Genomic DNA, 23,198 nt, shown 5'->3' with positions numbered 1-23,198 from the left:
ATGTAGTAAATAAGTAACACCGCAACGCGAGGAGAATGAACAACAACAAACACACATAAATCAGTTATGGCTAATATTTCGCCGCGGCACACGGACGAAAGGTAAACGGACTAAAGATGTAATCAACCTTCCCTGCATATTTCATCTGCTAAATGTCATATTTATGCAGAAACAGCCTTGACTATCTCCGAGTGAAATCTTCATTACGAGACGTCTAAAATCTTGTGCTCCTCTAAAATCGACTTTATCTGCCTGGATGTATTGAGGTTTACTTAAAAGCAATGGCCAAGCTGATAACGTGGTACCGATAGCTCGCTTCAGTTTTTTTAACCCAAGATGGCGATTGCAAGGTATTTTGCGACATCAGATAAAATTGAGTACAACAGAGAATACAACATTGGTTTACGTTAGATGTGCACATGGTAATAGATTCGATTTATAAAAGGCATTTTATATCATTTTAATTTACGATTTGCAGGTGTAGCAGCATTCTTTTGTTTATATTACTAATATGCTTCTAAAGTTTTGCCAGCCTTTGCTACTAAAGTTTTGCCGTCAAGGCTGAAATTTAGACTTTCTCTATTCTAACTGAGATTCTCGCCATCAGATTGTCGAAAGTCTATGCAGTGCTAGTTTTCAACGAAGAATCTTAATCGTGACTCAGTTTGTTGTGCAAGCTTACTCTGCCATCTGAAGAACATATGGCGAGTCAAAAGCCTCTCTCATTATATCTGAATAGGTTGAGCCAACTCGTTCATTTGTCTTCTCTCGCTGAAAGTGATATGGAAATTTCCTTAGATTAAGGCAATTTTTCAAACATAATTAGAAAAGATACTTTAATGAATATGTGGGTTAATACTAGAGAGGGGGAGGGTGGTGAAGATTTCTAGGTTGCTATTAATGAGATCCAAAACCAGGTTATGGCCTCACTTTTTCCTGCCGTTAACGTGAGCCTCCCTTGCAACACGCTTAGTACTCTTTAAAAAATGATGAAGGTTTCGTTATTTCGTACAGGAAGGTTGAATGTTCCTTTAAAGTTTGTCTAAAATCTTTTAAGTAACAATTATTTACCTCTTTATTGAATAGATTCTTCTTAAGGTTGTAAAGGATATAAAAGTAGAAAGAGCAACATTTACCAAGTCGGGTATTAGATTGCCACGTGCCTTCATGTTGGAAATAAAATAAAGAACATTTTCTGTCGCTGGTCTGTCATATCGAGACACAGAGAAGGAGCATTCCATGTACTTCTGTTTAATGAAATTCGAAATTTCTCCCCTAGAACAAACAATTAACTTAATTTTTCTAATCTGCTTCAAGCAAAAAGTACTGTTAAAACGATATCTTAAAACTAACAATTTAAGAAACGAATGAGTATCCTTGAGTACCATTGGTAGTTTCAAGAAGTTTTCTTATTATAAGAAAAACGGCGCATATTTTGATGAAAACTTTTCAGTATTTGGAAAAATTGCGGAACTTAAATGGAATTTATTAAACTTCATTGCACTTGCAATTTGTCTACGTATAGTTTTCTAGGTATTTATCTTAATTGTCGATTGAAAAAGTATTGTTAAGTGAAATGTACAACTTGAACCCTGGTTGTCTGCGCAACGACTGCCCCGTTTCAATGAATTGAAATTTTTCCTTTATTCATTATACGTTTTTTGATCATGAATAGAAGTGGAATATTTGGTGAAGGGGGGGGGGGTTAATATTCTGTGTTATATTACCTATAGTATTACAGCATCTTACATCAAAAAAAGGAAACTTTGAATAGCAAGAGCACCACCTTAAACATAGAGCACCGCCTTAAACATAGAGCGCCACCTTAAACATAAAGCACCGCCCTGAGTAGCATGGATCTATATTTTTTACGTAGACGGGAACCTCACAAAGAGGGGCCTTGTAAATTTCATTTTCGTTGCATTATATGGCCACAGGATATTTGCATCAACATGCGCTGTTGCTAAAGCAAATGCTGAATAATGTTATCTCTTATCAAGGTTATATTTTACCTGGTAGATGTGATCGTAGGTTTGTCTGCTCCAACAACGTCCAATGCTGCTTCATAAACGTAATTAACATAATTGTTACCCATTGATTCATAAAACTAGAAAAAAGAAACTACGATGTAGCCAGAAAATCTTTCTCCGATAGAGATTAGAGAAATTGTTAAATCAGCCTGAAAGCAATCTTTATAATAGCTATTCACATGCATTTATCAAGCAGGAAGGTAGCAAAAATGTTGTTAAACACATCGTAAAAAGGTAGTTTATATTCTTTCAAAGCTATCACTTTAATCTCAATACATAACTTTCCTTATTTTTGGCAATCGTACGCCAATTGCTATGCTCGGGTTTCCTTTTTCCGCCTCTTTTTTAGTGTCCTTCTTCTCTTGAAATGTGACAGTATGGCAGATTTGCAACATGGCGCCGTTCTGAGGCTTTTTTGTAGCGGTTATGATAGAATGAAGACAGTGCTTGAAACTAAGGGGATGTGAAGCTGTTTAGTTATGTTTATTTCCATACCTGCATGTCTTCAATGCTGACGTTGATTTCATTATTGAGGGCTACGAAATCAGGATGTGTTCCAAGTTCTCGATGTATCCCGGCACACACAGGGCAATACACTCCTCCATTCAAGGTGCTGACATAGCAGACATCTGTCAAAATTGAGCGAAGTTTGATTTTAGTTGCAAAATCAAAATACCTAAATCTGATTAGTATATGAAATTATTTTGCTTCTAATAATAATTAAAATCCTTCTCGAAGACCTTTTTGGTTTAAATATAATAATAATTTACAAAGATACTGAGAAATAACAGGGTTTACGTCTTAAAAATGTCACAGGTAGATTGGTCCATCTCATGCTGCTTTAAGTTGGTGATATCATTTTGTCGTGATGAAGGTGACATTTCTCAATCAATTCAGCTGAAGAATTGTAGGTTCTGCAGCCTGTTTTTAAAAAAAACGTAAGTAAAACATCTTAGATAGTTAGTATAGGATTTGCACTTGCCGACCCTACCCCCAAACCCCCCCTCCCAAATTTTTCACCTTGCACTGGACTCTCTCACTAGGGCAAAGACAAATTTAACATGCTGGAGCCAGGGGCGGGCATCAGATATGGACACCTTAGAGCTGACACAGTGTACTCTATGTAACGATATATAAATAGTGAAACTCTCCACGAGAACAACCATACTTTTCACAGAACAGATGGCCATTTATCCACTGTTAAGTTGTTGGAGACTGAATGCAAATTTACTTAAAAAACTTGCCTGTGCTTGAGCAGTCAGGGCAATTTTTGTTACCATCCACCTCCAAAATACGTTCATAGGAAGTCTTTCGGGCGTAAAATGGATTCCAGGATCTACTTGTACTGAATGTAGCCTAAGAGAAAAAACAGTTGTAAGAAGATGGCCTACAGGAAAAGGTATGTCGGCTTTCGTCCACCTTTCGTCCACCTTTCGTCCATCGAAATGACCAGTTGTTTATCAACACGCAGGCTAGTTATCAATACACAAAAAGTAGATTTTTACTGACAAAGATGGGATTGATTTCATCCATCTTTTTCTTGCTTGACTTACTAGGAATCATACTCTTTATTAAACCATTTTTAATGCAAAGTTTTAGCTATGTAACTAATTTCTATTGGTGAAGTATACTTCTTATTAAACTTTCAAATCTATCGCGAGAAAACTACCATTTTGATAGGGTTTATATATGGGCTTTATTAAAAAGATGCATCATATCTATGTATTGCTATGCTAGCTGGATCTGCATGCAAATCAGACGCAAAATAGCAATCTTCAATGTATAAACTGCCTTCAGTAAGTAAATATGAGCTTCCTGTATTAAATAACTATGTCCATTTTCCTTGTAAGACCTTTACAGAAAAGACAATTGAAGTACTTTGATTTAGTTGTATATGTAGCGAAATTTATTTTCCCCTTCATTGCTTCCCACCCCAATTTTCTCCAAGTCCCTCTTATTCTCTTCTAGCCCCTACGTTACCTTACTTTGAAGTTTAGAACTCAAGTTTCGTTACCTGTTGTGTAAAATGCTCCGATTTTTCTCTTTTGAGACTGGCAAGCTTTTTGGCTGAAAAATTTAAATGGATTAATAATTCATTTGGTAAGATGCACCTGCTGTTGTAGATTCTGTCAAAGCATGTTTTAAAAAAGCTAAAAGTTCATGATTAACTATCAATCAGTTCTTTTTAATTCATTTCTTAACTCTTTTATAGTAATTCTTAACAGAGTCCAGTGTGCAATTTAACAGATAACAGAGTGCAATTTAACAGATAACAGAGTGCAATTTTAAAGCAATTCCATTCGAATTAGTGTTCGTTCTCCAGACTGTTTGAGAAAAAAAACCAGACTTTTCCTAAAGAGATTCTTTAATTGAGTCCCCTATTTTTAAACTTCGTCCAACTTTGGGTATGCTATGAGACGTTAAGCACAAAAACTCATTGCTATAAATGGCCCAGGCTTGCATGATCCGAGCGAACGAGATTTCAACTTGCATTTAAATGCTGACACTTGCCAGCCTTGCTCCCGAACTGTCTCGGTAGTTGGGTCAGCTCGCTTTATCGTTATCTTTGAAGATTTTTCAGAGCTGTACAAGTCCAAGAAATTTTCCTACTTCTCTGCACAGTACCAAAGGCAGCTCTGCTGGTTGAATTGATCTAGCTCTAGTGCTGGGCTTAAAAGTATTCAAAATGGACAAAGCGAGCTGGTACGGCAACGGAGACAACTCAGATGCCGGGCTGAAATATATCATGTCATCAGCAAAGGAAACTGTTTACCTGATTGGTTTAGGATTCCGTTGAAAATCGATGAATAAATCGTTCTTTCTTGACTTTTAAACCTGGCGTTTGTCTGCAAAAAATTTGCTTATTAAGGTTGTTGTGTTCGGTTCAGATCTGTACTGTTAGCATATGTATTCGGTATCTGAGGTTTCAATTACCTCCTTCAGAGAGGAGTTTAATGAAGAATATGGCTATCTTAAATCTATAGAATAGGTTTGAAGCACTCTCTAGGTGGCATGGCGCTGTAATACAACTTTTATTGAGCAAAGAGATATAAATATTTTCGAAATTCCAAGAAATTAAATAGGTGAAACCTGGTCACCAATACGATGTCTCAAGGACGGATCCAGAGCAAATTTGAAGGAGGGGCAGTTGGTAGTGGGGGAGCTGAAAAGTTTTCAAGAATTGATGACGAGAGTACGCTGTATACAACAATTTCAGATCAATTTTCGAAATAAACAACATAACTTTGAGGTAATCCTTGAAGCAAATTAACCTATCGGTCTCAAAAACTTTTTCACCTGATTCCCATTCTTCAAAAGGGGCGCACAATTTCCAAAGAAGGGGTGCCAGACTTGCCTCAACTCGTTGAGGGAGGGGCAACTGCCCCTAGCTGCGCCCATAAATCCGTCACTGCGATGTCTAATTAAAGTTCAAGGAAGCTCTATAACAGAACGTACCTTCTAATTGATAAAATCATGATATCAATGCAGCATTTGAAAGATCTTTCTCATGATGATATGCATCTCGATATGCAAAAGATACTTTCCTATCTTATTCAGAATTGATAAATCTTATTGCTTGGGAAATCTTTCCATAAGAGATAAACAGTAAGTAAACATATAAGGTATTACCTTGCTGATTGTTGTCAAAATTGACTTTGCAACGCTTCTGTACATATCAACAATGCTCCAAAAATACTTTGATACCTTGCTGAAGAACTGTGTTGAAATTTTAAAGATAAATAAAATATATTTAAAACTTTAGTATAAATGTATGTGCTTCTATAATGCCTAAAAATTAATACTGTGCTGTGCTGTGTAAAAGTGCTTCTGACCTGTCTGTTATCGACACATCGTTTAAAACAGCTATTCTCTGACGTAAAACCACCCTAGTAACAGTTAGAACCCCCTTAAAATCTTTGAGTTTGCTAGTAAAATGACTACAGACAAGGGGGGTCCTCTAAATTTTTAGTATAGCTAAAAAGAGTCTTGTATGTTTCATTAATAACCGATCAAAAGTCTTTACATTCATTTACAAGGAGTCGTCTTCAGAGCGTTGAGCATCGTTACAGGTTGTTACATAGAAGAGTTGGTAAACGAAGTCACCCACCTGTGGTATGAAACGAACTGTGCTCAGTTAGTATTGTGTTGTTGTTTTTCACCCACATCCATTCACCACACTGGACATTTTTGGATAAACAGCGTTTTATGCTCTATCCTCAGTAATACTAAAAAACATACGATAAGAATTTACAGAGGAAGTTTAAAAAGTTTGTTATCCATCCAGCTCTAAACTATTTTTGACGAAATCTCTAAAATCGGTTTCTTTAACTTCGAGTTTTTGCGCAAGCACCAACGAAGGGTTGTGTTTTTGAAATGCTGTCTTAATCAGGTATTTACTAGTAAGCCGATAAACTCTTGGAGAAAGTTGGCCATAGGTACTATACACTCATTTTTGATAAGAAACAGTCAATAAGAAACCAAGCCCAACGATGACCAGAATATTAAGCAACCATGGTACTGATCACCCTCAACTTTGAGAAACTGCCCAAAAATCCTTCTTTTGAAGATAAAGGTGGGAATTCTTCTTGTTCAATTAACATAAGTGATGGAAAGAAGAGCTCCTTGTGACTTACTTCATGTCAACTCATATCACGTTTTTGTGTTTCTAAAAAATAGCTCTTTAGCATTTTGTGTTTTGGATACCTATAAGAAACTTTTGGCACTAAAGTCAGTAGAGAAATTAAGAAACTGAATGCTAATCCCGAGCTTGAATGTAAGTAACAATCAACCATAGACAACTAAGATTGCTTTCCAGTGGTCGACCAGGATCTGTTTGAAACCAAAACACCTATTACATTTTAACGCCCTATCTTTCTAAAGCAACCGAACTTCTATGAATGCCTATAACAAATCCATAGAAAGAATTAAAATCTCGCAGACTTCTGTCCGAATTCTCATCTAAATATGGAACTTAAATTGTTTTTAAACTGAAAAGATGCAGCGTTTTGGCAATGGCCTTCAGAAGATGAATTATGCAACGCGTTCTTTGAAACCGTTTGGTTATAACCAGCACATAAGATTGCATTATCCACTCATTTCATATTCATCTGTTGATAGCACAGTATGTGTTTGGATGGACAAACTACAGGTTTTGAAAAGCTCATTGACAAAAAATAATTGGTGATGAATTAATAACACCATTTGCCATACTGCACTCTTGTGTCGAATTGGGAAGCCAAAAAACTTAAAGGCACTAAACTTATTAAAAAAGCTTTGCTTACAGTCATTGCTCCAATGAAGCGAATTAATCAGATAACAATTTTGAATCACATGATACCAAAATATATTCATATAGACACTTTGGCTCGTAGTAAGGGTCATCAAGAAGGGTAGAAATCCGCTGTTCCGCTCTTTTGTTTGCACATCTTCCGCGCCCCCCAAAATTGTTGGTAGATGCTGCAGACCAAATAAGCCAAGACTCTTTTTCAAGCCATGATTTGACAAGACTCTTTTTCACAAGGCAAAAGATAAAGGATGCCGAGAATCAGTAAAACTTTATAAAAACTCAGTATTCTGTGTAGCATTGGCGTGAAAATCCCCTTCCGACAAGTGTGTAGAATCCCGTCATTCTTTCGAGATAATATCAGAACTTCGTGATCTCAGACAAAAGTTCTTCAATTCTGTTGTACCATGATTTGCCACACTTTGTAGAATAATCCGAGCCCGAGGCCAGGAAAAACTTTCTGGGGGTTGGGCGAAGACCGAAAGCTGTATTACATAATTTTCATTGTAAACCAAAACATGGTTTTTTCTCCGTGATGGAGGGGCCTATCTCCCTTCCCCCAAGCCTCCTTCTGGTCTCGGGCCTGGGATAATCATAACGGAATTTCGCTTATTTGGTTGATTTTTTAAAATATCTTTTTAGGGAGTCAAGATTCACTACATCTTTGCCTGGCGTAAATACCACCTTTGCTCAGTTCTCAGTTTTTTCCCGGGAACGGAATGGAGGCTAATAGTCACATGATCAAAACAATCGTTGCAGGGATTTTTTCAACAACATGGCGGAAAATGACGTTATAATTGTAGTACAGATGATTTTAACTTAAAGTTTTAAGAATTTGCCATGGATAAGAATAAAAGACATTAGGGCTTAAAGCAGTCCTGCACAGTTAACATGCCTTGGTACTTTCCTTGGTCTGAGTCTATCAAGAAGAGAGCATGTCGCTATCTTCTTCAGCACTACTTGGGGGATTTTCTGAAGGAAAAGCTTACTTTGGAACAGTTAACTGTTGATTTGTACAATGGAAAGGGTACTGTTTCGGACGTTCTTCTAGATGTTTGGGTATGAATCTTGTATTTTTTATAAGCTTTAACGTAACCCATTTATAATCTTGATCAAGGAATAAAATATACGATGTTGACCACCGGCACAAGGTCAGACGGCGGTAGGAGGAGACTAAACTATTTTTCGCATACCCGACAACAACATGTCAAGATACGAACTGAATATTTAAAGAAAATATGAAAACCGCAGTTTCTAATAAAGTATTTTTTTCATTTCCTCCCCTCTTAGACTTCATCGCTGGTTATTAACAGAACTTTTTCAGTTTCCGTTGTTTTGGCTTCATGTGACGTAGGCTACTTGTACCGAGATTGACATCTATGTTAAGCTCTAACATAGCTTAGTTATATCTCCCAGAATAATTGCTAGTGTAATGTATCTTAATAGCGAAATCAATTATATATATACAATTAAAGTTCCATTTGAGTAAATAAAGACAATTTTTTTGCCCACAAAATCAAAATTGTTCTGAATCATTTTCTGGATACAATATGTATTTGTATTTGTATTTGTTGCTACCTAGCACCCGAAGGTAGTTTCTAGGACACTTAGAAGCTATGCTTATCGATATGTCCTTCCTTTCGATATGACCAAACCTCATGATTTCTACGCCTGGAATTACAGAGAGCTGGCGACTCTCCCCACTCTGGGTGAAGGTTTGGTCATGCCAGGGACTCGAACCACGGACACTTGGGTCTGTAGTCAGTGCCTCTAACAACTAAGCCATCCTCGCACTAAATGTACATTTATTGTAGCCTGTTTTTTTAGCAAAACTCTTCATTTTAGGCTCTCAACGAGGTACTGGAAAGTGTTGGAATCCCATTAGAGATCATAGATGGCTTTATTAGCTCTATTTCAGTTGCAGTGCCCTGGACATCTTTGCTGAGTGAGAGTTGTCATATTGACCTCAATGGTCTTGAGCTAACATTAGCACCAAAACAAAGATTTGACCCCTTCAATCATGGTTGGTAATCTGTACTGAATTTCAACTTCTTTAACTTTATCTTGTACCATTCAATGTCTACCTTCTAGTTAATTTTATATATGCTAGTGCATGTAATTTTTTTAAAACAAACTGCATACATTCAAACATTTGATTAGTTCATTTCATCTCTGATATTAAATACTAAAACTAGCTTATTTGAATTTTCCCACACTATATAGAGTAAATACCTATTTAATAAGATTACACAAAAAGTAAACTTATTTCATTTGCTCGTTTTGTCTTATTTGATCATTTATTTTTTATCTAGGGAATATGTTTGATAGCACTATGTCTTGGAGTTCTATGAACATGACAACTAGCATGCAACTGGCACAACAATGTTTGAAGCAAGATGCAACTGCTGGGGAAGAACAGGCAGAATCAGCTCAAATGTTTGAGGGTCTCGAAGCATTTGCACAGACAATAGAATCAGGTAGAATAATGAATAAATTTATAGAAATTGCTTAAAACAGACAGGCAATCATAATAGCTTAACATTCATCATGACTTTATGTGTTATTTGTTACATTTTGGGAATCTCAAAAATACTTGCTTGATAATGTTTACATCCAAATTGTTCTTACAAAAAAGATCGCATGTTTAACTGTACATTCCACAACAATTTATGATTTGTAATGATTGGTAAGTAACTGAGGAACCTTAAAGGGAGCAGAATATTTTTAAACTAATGCGTTATCAATATATTTTCAGTGCTTTCAAGAATAAAACTTTCATTCACAAACACAATAATCAGGCTTGAAAACATTTTACCTGACTGTGTTCATGGAGTTGGCCTTGAGCTTCATATTGATAGGTATGTAGTCCTGTCACTGTTACTTAGAAAGCAGCATTCAGATTTCCTTTAACTTATTGTTTTCTATAGAAAGGTTGTACATTTGAGGTTAAAAAATATGCATTTTTGTAACTCGTTTGTAGCCTACCATATGTAATTTTATTTAAGATGTACATTGTGAATATAAATAGATATGCCACATGTAATTTTAGCTTCCAGAAACTTTAAAGAAGCTTTTTTAGATTAAATCATCATAGATTTACTGTAAATGTATACATTTTTTAGAATTGATTACCTGGATCTATCACATGATGAAATTAATGAAGAGCTGAGCCCTGACCATGCTGTATATGAACCAGTTGCTATAGCAATAAAGAGTTTCCAAATATATGGACTCAAACTTTATATGGATGAGTTTCCTTTTGAGAAAAGGACTCGCCTCAGAGAGGCCGATGAGAGAGAGGGCCAAGAGTATGATGAACACTTACATTTGGGTGAAGAATTGGCTAGGATGCCAGGACACAATAATCAAAAGGATAACTTAAATTTAATGCCTCAAGTCCAAATATTAGCATCACATGGCAAGCAAAGTGTGCGGGTGAAAATCAAACACAATGACACTCTCCCTGGCCCAAAGGTACAACTTATCCACTATTTTGTGTAATTGCTGTCATATAGTTTTTTTTCTTGCTAAGTATATTCTGATAAGATAGTTATCAATAAAGTCTGATCTGCAAATGTAAATACAATTTTTGTATCAGTTTAAGTCATTATGATTTGATCAAGCTGATAAAAGTTTACATTTTCTCAGACAAAACAAAAATTTTGTCTAAAAGCATCTGCTTATAAAGTTGTTAGGTCAAAAAATTTGGAGTAAATGCTTTGCATACAGCATCTGCAAGTAGAGATATCAGTGGCTCAGGAATGAAATTCTTTCCTATGTAGTGATAAAATTAAAGCGAGGTATGAAACAGAGTGTTTATTGATTGTGCTTTAGGCTAGATTTAGGTTTCAGGTACTCAGCCAAATCCTATACATTTGCTATTTTAACAGCATCTCTCTCACATAGAGCATTTAAAAGAATATTTGTTGCTTTAAATATTCTCTGAGAATCCAATAATTCAACCCACACTTTAAAAAGTTGCTTTGTGATAAATTCAGTCTACGAATGATAAGCTTTTGGAAACATACTCAGCAATCTTGAGCTTCCTCTATGACATCTTTGGTAAGGAGTATCATTACCTTGAGTAGAATTTTGACTTCAGTTTATTTTGACAAGTCAGTAAATTTGTAGCTTTAAATTTATGCCAATGTTCGTTTTGCCTTGGTGTGAAATAAACTGGTGTATTGAATTGTAGACCCATGGTGATATTCAAAATTTTTTGTAGGTTGATCTAGAATATTCCTTGGGAGCTTTAAACATTTTGCTGTCACCAAAACAACTGCATTTACTAATTGACATGGCTACAGCAATTTCTATGTCTTGTAAGTGTGTCATACTTTTTTCATTGATCACACTTTTTGCTGATATTAATGTTAGAGAGTATCTGGTAGGTAGATTTTGTCTTTTATCTGAAAGTTCAAAGGCTAAGATGATCAAAGAATGCTGCTTTCTAATCTTGCTGTCAATTTGATTAATTTCTGTGTTTGACATCATTTTTAAGTCAAGTATTCTACTTCCTGCAAATTCTCGTGCATATTTAACTTATCACTTAGTTTCTATTTAAAATATTCATCATAACTAAATTTTTATTCAGAGCGTATCAAGAGAGTTTAAATGCTGAAATCATTTTTTGGTATGGAATATGAGTAGATTTTTTGGCAAAAAGAATTTTGTTTTGTAGTTGAAGTTGCTGATAAAAATTGTTATCTTGAGCTGCCATAGAAAGTCGTCATGTTTCTTTCCATAAGTTTTTTGCTTCTGAATTACAGCAACATTGTCTCAGACAAAAGAAGGCCAAAAGAAAAACTCCATGCGACCCATGAACACTGATGATTATAGAAGAGTAGAGCAAGCTCTGCAGCAGCAAATAACAGCACCATCAGGCAAACGAAAATTCGACAAAAAGCCTGACTCTTGGCACAACGCATTGGAAAGTTTAAATTCGACACACAGCTTGAATTCGAGCGAAGGTCAAGATGAGGAGTTCTATTCCATGTCCGATTATAGCTCGCTGCCTCCTCTTGGCCAACCCCCCGGATTTCCTGGTTACAGCCCTGAGAAATCACTGACTAATGTTAGCCTTGGAGGAAATGGCTCGTTAGTGAGCGCGGTGAACTCGCCCCCAAAAGGTAATCGGCATTTCTGGTGTTAACAAAATCAATATACTTTTGCGATACTTGCAACTCATGTATTTTGCTACATTGTTTTTCAAAGCTGACACATCTCATACTCACCGTTTTTTATATTTTTGCACCATAACCTCTTAATATTATATACAGACTTTCATTTGATTTTTCTTTTTCCGAATGTGACATATTCAGGCTATGTAGGAAGCCTAAAGTACCGTTGTATACCGTAACTTAAGTAAACATAGCTCTCTCCATACAATGCATAGGGAGGGATACCAGAATGTGATTCTATAATAATTCTTTTGATCAGTTGTTTGAATAGTGCTTCAACAACTTCTTGAACCTCTAACGAGTTCTAAGGTGCTAGATACCCCTCATCGAGGCATTGAGCCCCCTAGTGAGAAAAATTTCTGCCGGAGCAAATGAGTGCTCCTTATATTCGACAGTATTAAAAATCTCAATAATCCTTGTAAAATTGTTCACATTTCTTGGCTTTGCTAACATCTTATTATTTGGTCTCATGTTAAACAGGAAGTCTCACTGAACAGGCTACCAACGTATTCAGAGCGTCGACCTCATCTCCTCCAAGTGTATCACAAGGTAGCAAATTGCAATAACAATTAAAATTTTGTTAAATTTTAAACGAAAGTATCAACCATAAAAATGATGCAAAAGACATATAACCCAAGTTTTGTATAATAATCATGTTGTATCTTAACTTTTACATCTTTTTACTTGGTTAGTAGTTTCTTTTATCCAGGTTCTTTATTATACTGAATATCTTATATAAATGTAAATTATTTTATATATTACAGTACAGTTTTCCATTTTAGAATCAAGAAATGTGGTTTAGAATAATTCCTTTGATATGTAGGCAAATCATGCTTCATTGAGTTTTAATGAAAGCATTTACTGTGTTTAAAGAAAGACGGTTCTGTCTTGGTATTTATTTACGTAAACGACATAGAGTGTTTAAATGCTAGAGACTTAGCATAGAGATCAAAAAAGTAATTTAGTAGCCATTTGTTTGGGAGCATGGGCTTCTTATTGTCGAAAAAATTGCCCAAAAGTAGTTGCGATTTCATGATTCAGCTAGGTTGAGTACAGTCCCAAGAAGAAATGACTAGTGAGAATCTTTATTCTTAGAATAGCGATGGATTGGCCGTAAAACTATTTTATTTGGATTGGTCAATTTTTTTTTACCGTAAGCTTAGTATTCTTCTGATAAATACAATTTTCCCTAGTTTATTTATAACAACTGTATACCACAATTGCATTCTAACTTAAAAATCCAGCAAAATTCATGTTTTACAGTGGCTGTTTCTTAACTTTTGTCTCATCTTTTATTTTTCAAGCAATGCTTGTTTGAGAAACTGTGGGGAAATTAAATGTTGAACAATGTTGAACGTTTTTTCGTGATTTTCTGAAGTTTTGCGTTTTGATAACTGGTACTGAAAACTTCGATGTGGTTATTTGTTTTAGCCTCAAGAGCACCCCATATACTGAAGGGACCGCGTGTTAATCAAAATGCTGGGCTTGTTGGTATTTCCTCATTAGATGACACTTCTGATTTGACAAATCTCAAACTGCGATCAAGCAACATAATCATCATCCTTTTACATCAAGACCCGATTGACACGTGTAAAAAGCTTGTGAAAGAAAACAGTGCTGAGCATTCCTTGCTCGAACTTTCAGAAGATTTCTTTGAGGGTATTGCACCCTTTTCGATACAGAACTTGTTTAGCGAGGCGGGTGAAGATGCCAGGAAGGAGCTTGCATCTCTCTGTGCCTATGATCACGTGAGGTTAGTCTGTGCAGTTGTTTATAAGCTTTTATTGTTTTTTAAATTTTTCGTGTACCTATTAGAATATTTTCAAATATAGAAAGGTTTTTTGCTTAGATGAAACTACAGGTGAAGCCAATTCACGAAAATAATCTTGAATGTGAAATAATGTAAAAGTAGTTTTTTGACAACATGATCACGTGAAGTTATGTTTCATTATAATAAAGCACTTTCGCCATTCCAATTCCCCTCTGGTCATTATGGATAAAGAGTGTATTAGCATAATGCAAAATGTCCCTTCTTAATTTTTGCAATCATGCGTTATTATAAGTCTAGAAAATTAAATTAGTTACTTATTTACAAAGGTAATTAAATGGTATGAGAAGCATATTCACCGTTAGTTTCGACTTTGAATTATCTTGGAATCTCATTTAATTTTTCTTATTGGAAATGAAAAACCGAAGTTTTCATCACTCTGATGAAGAATATCTACAAAAAAGACCAGTCACTTATGTTTTTCGATAATTGCAGGATTCTGATGTCCGCTGTGACAACATCGTGTGAATGTAGAACTGTGTCTGGTAACCGATCCCTTGGAGTGGATCTTGTCATTGGCAAACTAATGGTCGAGGAGAATCTGTATGATAAGACCCGAAAGAAATCATCTTCTCTGCCATGTTCTCAAACTAAGGTAAATCTAATTCATAGCAAATCATATAGTTTAAATAAAAAACTAAGGTAAGTTTTTTTCATAGCAAATCATATTGGAAAATGTTTCTTGGGATCTGGAGAAAACATTTCACGGTCTCAGGGTTTACCAGTCGTGTGAGATGATGCCCTTTTTTCCTTGAAAAGCATGGTCAAGGCCTAAACAAGAATCGCTTTCTTTTTTACTTTAGATTTCAGTCCAGTTGTATATCGAGTTCCAAACTGGATAACAGTATTGTGAATGAGCTTTTCTTTGTACTGTAAGCTCGGCCCTCCTGTTTCATTTTGTTGTTATCTAACATATAAAGCACTTTCCTAGAGGAAGAAACTTTTTCTGGGAGGGAGCTTTTGTCCGTTTTGTAATAGGAACTATAATACAAAGGAAAGTGTAGAATGCGGCTATCATTTCTGGTAATAGTTTTATCTGTGATTGTTTCATATACAAGCATTTTCCTAAACATTCCACTATTTCAACTTGAAAAGTTTGTTCTGCAAAGCTTCATTAATAGTGAAAATCAAAATAAGTACGATATATTTTATAGTACGATAACAGTGATGGTTACTTTGCTTTTTAGTTGCTATATTTCCCCACCGATCAAGCAATGTCAGTCTATCCCACTGGTTTCGGTGCAGCACCTTCGCCATGTGTTAAGGTCAGAATGCAAAAGACAGAACGTGGAAAACCCTCTTTAACGGTATGGCTTGATGTTTTGGTATGAAAGATTTTGGCAGTTTGTTTAGGCATGACGTCTTCTATTGTGTATGTAGAAACTAGCTCAGTAGAGTATAAAGTATACAAAAAGTAATGATGAATTACTTTAAGCATTACTTAAGTATTCTTATGCATCTTTTTGCTGGATTGTGCAAATATTTGTTTGAAAATAAGTTCAGTCGCAAAGATGCCATGTTATTGTTAAATTTTTTAGGCTGTGCAGTCGCGAACTTCAATCGTGCCCAAATCACTCGTCAACATCCAGTTAAGTAAGGTTGAAATAGACGTTGATGTTTCAATTGTTGATCGCATTGCTGCCATTATGTATCCTCCTCCGCTGCTACATAGGTCTGAAAATCGCTCAAATACTACTATGTACAGCTCATTTCTCTCTGGCAATCTGCTGGTAAGTTTTATTTAACTTTGTCTTATTTACCAACAATCACGATTCCAAATGGGACAATAGAAAGAGATTTTTATCCTGTGTAGTCTTTGTATGTAAACCAGAAAAGAGACTTTCAAAAGGGTTGCTTTAAACTGACATGTTTTTGGGGTGGTGGTTAGTACTACAAGATCAAGGAGCATTTGAATGCGTGCTAGGGTTTAGAAACACTAAGTACTAACAAAATCAACCGTATTCGTTGTGTTGGTCAAATTGCACAATGAAAGTCACAATTCTGACGTAACTAAGAAATATTAACAAAAGGCTATTTCGATGTAACAGAACCTTAAGATAATAAATTATGTTACCAAATTGACGGTAAGTCACTAATCTGTGCGTTTGTTGAATATTTCTTAGGTTAGACTGCAAGCAAGCAGTTTGCTTTTGAAAGTAGTGTTTCCCATTTGAAGCTTGAAGCTTACAATCCTTGCCAAAATTGTTGGAACATTTGTATTCAAAACAGCTTGAGCTTTTTTGAAAAATCCCCCCCTACCCCCCCATTACAATGTTGCTCAATTCGGCTGTTTTGACGCCAAAGATAAAAATTGTTTCACTGAAATCTGCATTGAGATAATAAATCAACATTGTGCCGGGGGGGGGGGGGATGAGGGGGTCGAAATTTTGGGATCGGCAGTGATATATGGTGAGGTAATTGTAGACATGCTTTGTGCATTTGCATGCTGCAATGGGAAGGCGCTCCAGTTATTTTTGGCAAGGATTGTAGCTTGCACCCATGCTCTGAAAATTACAATTACAACAGCAACCACATCAGTATTGTTTTCATTTAGAACCGGCAAACTGCATTCAACCAAGCAATGGAAGATAGCCCCGTTCATTTAGATTCTAAAACAGATATAAGTGTGACATGCAACGAAATGAGCATCATCCTACGGTATGTATATATTCAGATTAAATACTCTTTATCTGCACCCATGATGGAAGTTGCCAATTTTTTTACATATTTTCACAAAATCTTTACAAACATACTCAAGTTTACCAGACGATACCACAGATAGTATTAGCATACATATCAACCCTGGGGCAATTTACAATCAACGTATAAAACCAAATTCACTACAATTGGAAGATGCAAAATGAACAAAAAAGAATGAAAAGAAAGCATTTCTAGAAAGATGAGAGAGGATATATGTTGTTTGTATCACTAATTTGTTCAAAACGTTTAGAGGCCTGGGTATATTTTAGCGTTGCAGCGAGTTTTCGAGTTTGATTCAAATGGTAATTCTTCATGTCCATAGAGGATGATATTAAGCAGATTTTAAGCTCTCAATTTATAGGCATGCTTGACTTTTAATTGAACAAACAATTATAATGGTAGTAGATGTGTTTTAAAAATTTTTATTTAGGCTTTTTCTTGTTGATGGTGATAGAAACATTAATTGCTGATTTGGTTTGTGTAAGAGAATAATTTTTTTCTGTAGGTTTCCAGTTCCAGATCTTCGTCCTGCAAGTGATATAGACAAGCATCAGTGGTGGCAGAGATCTATTCGAAAGGAGTATATAACTACAAGTTGGCAAAACGTTGAATTCAAGACAGTTTTCTCTCAGTCTCAAGCATCAAATTTTTATGAGCTACGTTTCAGAAATGGGGAAGGTGTGTTTCGAGCTATTTTATCGTACTCATGGTTATATTTTAATTTTAAAAGCATTAATAGTTTAGTTTAAGATAATGTTTGAGAGTTTCGAGGCTTGAAGAGAGAATTTTGAAAAGAAATTAGTTTGCACTGGTTATGGAAGTCATGGGGTAGTGAATTGTCGAGCTTGACATTCCCATAACATAAAACGATCTTTTTCCATAGTTCCATGTACATTGTCTCTGCTTTGATGGTATCCGGGAATCGACGGGTAAATATCCCGGAAAAATGGATTATATTTAATGTTTCTGATATTGTTTTTGACTTTTCCTTTAATCGTGTTTTAGGCTACTTCCACCAGACTGATGAAGACTTGCTCCAGTTTTTTAAGGTGTCTTGTGCCAAAAACGAGGAAGATGTTGAAGATATGCATCTCGATTGGCCTAGGTATTTGCCTGCTTTGTGTATAACGTATGCTAATTGAAATGTAAAGCCTTTTTTACCACAGTCGATACCTTTTGCACCACATGAAATGTTATACATTTCTATCCGTTTTTTATCCGTGTAGCGATTTCCCGTTTCTATTATACAGTACAATTACATATAAAAAGCTATCTGTAGTCGTTTTTGAAGGACGATTCAATGTACAATAAGGTTTTTGTTGGGCAGTGTTATATTTGTGTTCAGAAAGGCAGTCCATTACCAGTCAATTTGTGCAAGTTTTATATTGTTTTACTTTCATAAGTCGGTTCTTTCATGCATGTGGATTTCGTTTTGTCATTATCCAAGGGCTCGTGCAGGATGTCGTTGTTTTGTTTCCTCTAGAAAATCTGGGAAATGGCCGATTTTCTGTAAAAGCCTAATCGAGTTCTTGTTGCTACGCCCTATTCTGTGCTACCGTAAAAATCTGGTACTTTTCTCTAAAAAGGCAAATAGAGAGTCATGAAATTTTATGTCAGAAATTTTGTGCGAGCCTTGTATTTGATATTTTGTCAAGGCAGGATCATCTGCGTAAAAATTTGCTAGCTTTTTGTGTAGCACAGTATCTTCTGGGCATTGAAATAGGTCAACCAACATGCATTTAAAGTACTACTTCAATGGCTTTTGTATTTCATCCTGGGATTCTGTTTTCCTCAGGATAGTTGTATACAGACAACCACAAACGACGCGATCAGTGTTTGATGATGCTGAGAGCGAGGCTAATGCCTCCCCGGACTCTCAGTTTGGCTCTCTTGAAGACTCCTTCCCGTGGATCAAGACGGATCCGTCTCCATTTTCAGCCAACCCAGCTATGTTTGAAAAAGAAGAGGTATGAGAAACAAGTTTTTAAACTTTTCATAGCTGTTTTGTTAAAAGCATTGATTAACTTTTGTAAAAATGTGTTACCTTATGCAAAAATCTATAGTAAAACTTTGAAAATACACTTACAAGCTAAGGGTTGATTGTGTCTTTAAGAATATGTGCTCAAATTAATAAGCCCCAGGGAGTCTCCTTCGAGGATTGCGGTATCGAGCAGGTGGTGCCTTGCCTATCACGATTGATTTTATGAAAAGATAAACTTTCACTTTTAGTAATATTATCTTACTCTTCGATTTACGCAACATCTTTATGCTATATCTCTAGCCTGTGGTTGATCATTAGATTGACATTATGGGAGAAGCTTCTATCACATGGTTTGTTGCTACAAAGCATTTCCTGTTCGGCTACTTGCTAGTTGCAGTCACTCAGCCGATTTGAAAGCTCTTCTTTTTATTTTAGTTGGTCATGCCTGGAAGTATTCCAGAGATGAACAGTTTCCAAGACATTGCTTCTTCGTCATCAAAGTTTTTCGTCAGTTTGTCGTTCCCAGACCTGCAACTCAATCTGCACGAGAAAAGTGTTTTTGAGCTAATATACAATAGGTAAATACTGAATCTGTTTTGGTTTAGAGATTAACAATTACCTTTTTGACAGATTCGTAGAAAAAGAGAATGGCTTTTGATTCATCATTTGGTCAATAATGATATTTTGCTTGAGACAACAACTAGTAAAAATGCAACTCAAGTGTAAATAGTACGTTTTCACAACAGGCATTTATTGCCTATATGCCAGGTAATATTAATCGCTTTCCGAGATCTCAAGTAAGATTGAAGGGCCTTGCTTTGTATGTTAGGTAAAATCATCACAGCGGAGAAGATGGAGAAGGTGTAGGAATGTTTGTACATAATTCTCCTTTGCATTTACTGTGTTTTGTTTTATGCATTTACTGTGAAGTTCAATGACAATTACTATAATCCTGGACAAAAGTTAGGAGACATTCGCTGTTATTATCATTTATTGCAAAAACACCCAACCCCTGCCCCCAATACCAACGTTGAGGTTGATTTTTTATGTTTTCTGGCTTCCAGAATCAACTGCCATTGCCCACCACCAACATTGACATTGGGGAGAGGGACATACCACTGGTTTTGAGGGCAATTGCGCAGAAAATCACTTAACCAAAAATTGTATCATAACCTTTTGTCCAAGATCGTAGTCTGTAGTATTTTGATGGGTACCCTATGACCGACACTTTAGACGCTTTGGTGTGTAGAACCGGATTGTTTTCAGTTGCACATCAGAATTGCACGCCAAATGCGAATATCAATCAACTGTTATTGTGGAAATTAATTAATTTTCTAGACTTTTCAACGACTTGCTAATGTGGGAACCTTCTGTTCCATCACCACTCGAGACGATGCCTCCTCTTGTTTATCCACAAATACAAAACAACATTCACGTCAACCTCGCAAGCCAAGTTGGTATTTCCATGAACCAGAAGTTCTTTATGTGTCGCTCCGCAATTAAAGATGGTAAGTATATTTTTATAATCATGCAATTTATGTTGGTCCGAAAACCTTTGGAAGCTCTTTATTATGATATGTCCTAAAGGGATTTATTTATAGATGCTGAACAGATTATTCAATTCAGATAACTTAATATTTTAAATAGAGAACATTTCATTTAGAAGATAACCTTTATAAGACTACTCCTAAAGTCAATGAACCTCTACCCAAATGTTTATGGTTTGTAATGCGAGTTTTTTATTATGAAAATTGTTTGCTTGAAATTTAGCTTTTTGATTTGAACTTTATCTTTGTTTGTTAACGTTTTCTTTACTGATAATTTTTTGCTCATTTTTGTCTTGCGACTAACATGGTTTCTCGTATGGACCGTTTTAGACTAATCTTCCTCACTCGACTTAAACATCCAGCTCATTGCAAATTGTAAAATATTCTGATTACTTTGATTCACTCTGCACCCCCCCCCCCCCCCAGCACAACGCTAGTTTATCAGTTACTAGAATAAATCATGTTACTAGACAATTTTGAGTCTTTATATTAACATTTGTCCCGGTTATTGTAGACGACAACAGTTTCTCGTGGTATTTGCTGTTCAGATAGATACAAATCTTTTTAAAAATGTAAGATTCGACTATTTACTTTACACCCTAATTCATGTGCTGCAATCAATCTAGGTTATGATTCAGATTCCGATCAAGACAACAGCCTAGCATCCACAATTGGCGATGGAATGACGACAGAAACCCAACAAGCGTTGCTTAATCAGCAAAGCAATATTGCTGTGTCCGTTCATATTGATCGAGGAAAAGTCGCATTTTTCCCCAAAACCCAGGTAAGAGATAGCTATTAAAATTTGTCAACGAAAAATGGAAAAAGGTTGCTATCCTTCTTAAAAGTTTGCCCTTCAAAACGGCAATTCTCTTACAAGCAAATAACTTGTTTTCGCGTCTTGTTTAGGGGCATGAAGAAGAAAACTCTACCGAGAATGAAATTGACGCAGATTTTGGACACGTTGTCATTGATGTCGAAGATTTGAACTTTTTCACCGTGGTGTCGTACAGAGGCGACGTAAATCTTGACTACGCCCATTTGTACTCCGGTGATGCAACATTATACCACTCCGGTCAAGTTGATTGTGAGATTGACCGTTTTCGGATGGATGACGCGTTTCTCTGCGGTAACCTGAACCGAACTTTATACCGATCTGACGAGAGCGTTTTGGCTCAGAGTAGAGAAGCCCAAGATGTTAGCAGTGAATCAGTTTCGGCTCTATCGCTTGCAATTAAGACAACTCATATGCCATCAAAGAACCGCAAGGTTGTTAAATATGCTGAATTTATTTCTGGTCCTGTATCAAGCCATTTTCTTTTAGGCCCCAAATTTTGACTAAATTTGGTTTGCAGTAAAATGTTTTTCTTTATAATAATTACTCTTTGCTGGGTTTACTTATTTTAGTTAATTATAAAGATAGTTTTGAAAGATTTAATTGTAGATGAAAACTGTTTTAAGAAAATGAATCCCGTTTTATGATCACGCCCTTCACGTTTTCGTTTGATTGGGTTAGTCTCATTTCCTATTAAATGATAACCTTTTCTGCATTTTTTGAATAAGTAATAAAGATTCTTTTCTATGCTCAGAATAGGCCATACCCGTTACCCTGTATATGCACTGAATCCCTTTACCCCTTTTTGTGCACCATTTCATCAATCATCTCATGTGAAAAGTTTAGTTAGCATAATTTGTATATTCTGTGGCCAAGATGGTTCAAGGAGAAGGATTGAAATCAATCTAAGTTGGTCATTCTTGCGCTCCCTATAATATTTTTGTGAAATAGTTGGAGACTTCTTTCCTTAAATCAAATTTTAGTTTATTTTTGATGTTATTAGGCTTTGAGGTGTCACGATAAATCTTAAATTAGAGCATTAGAGCTTCAGGACAGTTCACTGCTTTGTTTATGATACAATATTGCGAATATTAGTTATTTAGGCCGCTGTACTTGCTGAATTCTTGTTTTTATCATCGATATTACTTTCTTTTTTTAATAGCACGTGTTGGTTGCACTAGGTTTGCGAGGTTCCACACTTCGTCATTTGGTCACGGAACCAGAAAAGGCATGGCTTTCACAGGTAGGTTTGATATTTTGCGAAGGAAATGGGCAAATTTTGATTAAGTCTTCTTTATTAAGGGTAAGAAGGTGAATTATGATGTTATGAAAGGGGAAAGAATCTGCCTAACTAGGTTCTTTTGCAGATGTGATTGCTGTTTTCCACTTGCAGTTGATATGTAATGTTCTTTTTATTCGACTTGCAACGAGTTTCGTTCAGGCTAGGAGTTTTCAGTTATATCAGGCTGATTAAGCTGCCTTTCTGTTCAAACTTTATCGTTGGATTTTTTGGGCTTGCTTTTTATCGCACGAATAAAACATTATCTCTGAAAATATCTGCTTTTCATACATTGCTCTCAATTGATTTTCTCCACAGTAGTAGTTGAAAATCATTGAACTTTTTATCGTTTAGTTGAATAGAGCTGTTGCCTTTTTGTCCAGTGAATTTTTTTGTCAGACTTTTGCGAAATTGTAGATGTCATTTTTTCTCTTGCCACTTTCTTAGTTAGAAGTTAAAAGAGGTTAAATATTTGAAATTAAATTAAAAATTACATTAAAAATTACATAGAAATTGAAAATTGGTAAAGTAATT

At 35.8% G+C, this 23,198-nt stretch overlaps 2 protein-coding genes across 2 annotated transcripts in view; one reads left to right on the top strand and one right to left on the bottom strand.

The window, feature by feature from the left end:
• Window positions 1–401: 401 nt before the first annotated feature.
• On the bottom strand, window positions 402–5,877 carry LOC135692906 (arf-GAP with coiled-coil, ANK repeat and PH domain-containing protein 2). The gene is made up of 8 exons (XM_065211249.2): window positions 5,661–5,877; window positions 4,804–4,876; window positions 4,045–4,097; window positions 3,275–3,386; window positions 2,526–2,659; window positions 2,013–2,107; window positions 1,137–1,275; window positions 402–771 (listed from the first exon to the last, which is right to left on the bottom strand). The coding sequence occupies exons 1-8, from the start codon at window positions 5,703–5,705 to the stop codon at window positions 679–681; spliced, it is 744 nt and encodes a 247-aa protein (XP_065067321.2). The 5' UTR covers window positions 5,706–5,877; the 3' UTR covers window positions 402–678.
• A 2,164-nt stretch (window positions 5,878–8,041) lies between these two features.
• LOC135692844 (autophagy-related protein 2 homolog B) overlaps window positions 8,042–23,198 on the top strand; it is a 28,601-nt gene continuing 13,444 nt past the window's right edge. Inside the window, exons 1-21 of the mRNA XM_065211169.2 lie at window positions 8,042–8,373; window positions 9,160–9,337; window positions 9,627–9,791; window positions 10,070–10,172; window positions 10,437–10,788; window positions 11,540–11,636; window positions 12,084–12,443; window positions 12,975–13,043; window positions 13,926–14,247; window positions 14,758–14,917; window positions 15,510–15,629; window positions 15,861–16,052; window positions 16,877–16,980; window positions 17,528–17,700; window positions 18,028–18,127; window positions 18,818–18,989; window positions 19,439–19,581; window positions 20,342–20,511; window positions 21,177–21,334; window positions 21,460–21,819; window positions 22,548–22,628. Coding sequence (XP_065067241.2) covers window positions 8,206–8,373; window positions 9,160–9,337; window positions 9,627–9,791; window positions 10,070–10,172; window positions 10,437–10,788; window positions 11,540–11,636; window positions 12,084–12,443; window positions 12,975–13,043; window positions 13,926–14,247; window positions 14,758–14,917; window positions 15,510–15,629; window positions 15,861–16,052; window positions 16,877–16,980; window positions 17,528–17,700; window positions 18,028–18,127; window positions 18,818–18,989; window positions 19,439–19,581; window positions 20,342–20,511; window positions 21,177–21,334; window positions 21,460–21,819; window positions 22,548–22,628 — 3,747 coding nt within the window. The 5' untranslated portion in view covers window positions 8,042–8,205. The remainder of the gene's footprint in view (window positions 8,374–9,159; window positions 9,338–9,626; window positions 9,792–10,069; window positions 10,173–10,436; window positions 10,789–11,539; window positions 11,637–12,083; window positions 12,444–12,974; window positions 13,044–13,925; window positions 14,248–14,757; window positions 14,918–15,509; window positions 15,630–15,860; window positions 16,053–16,876; window positions 16,981–17,527; window positions 17,701–18,027; window positions 18,128–18,817; window positions 18,990–19,438; window positions 19,582–20,341; window positions 20,512–21,176; window positions 21,335–21,459; window positions 21,820–22,547; window positions 22,629–23,198) is intronic.

This window comes from Rhopilema esculentum, chromosome 10, assembly GCF_057945365.1.
Source record: "Rhopilema esculentum isolate cy_ngs chromosome 10, ASM5794536v1, whole genome shotgun sequence".
Taxonomy (NCBI): domain Eukaryota; kingdom Metazoa; phylum Cnidaria; class Scyphozoa; order Rhizostomeae; family Rhizostomatidae; genus Rhopilema; species Rhopilema esculentum.
Note: the sequence above shows the minus strand (reverse complement) of the source record. Positions and strands in the feature narration are given on the sequence as shown.

What these genes read in the sequence shown, in the direction of transcription:
- LOC135692906 (XM_065211249.2), bottom strand. Translation starts at nt 5,705, where the DNA reads ATGTACAGAAGCGTTGCAAAGTCAATTTTGACAACAATCAGCAAG. An exon ending in CGGAATCCTAAACCAATCAG is followed by an intron (nt 4,098 to 4,803) that starts GTAAACAGTTTC and finishes TAAATTTTTCAG; the next exon opens with CCAAAAAGCTTGCCAGTCTC. An exon ending in CCCTGACTGCTCAAGCACAG is followed by an intron (nt 2,660 to 3,274) that starts GCAAGTTTTTTA and finishes CAATTTTGACAG; the next exon opens with ATGTCTGCTATGTCAGCACC.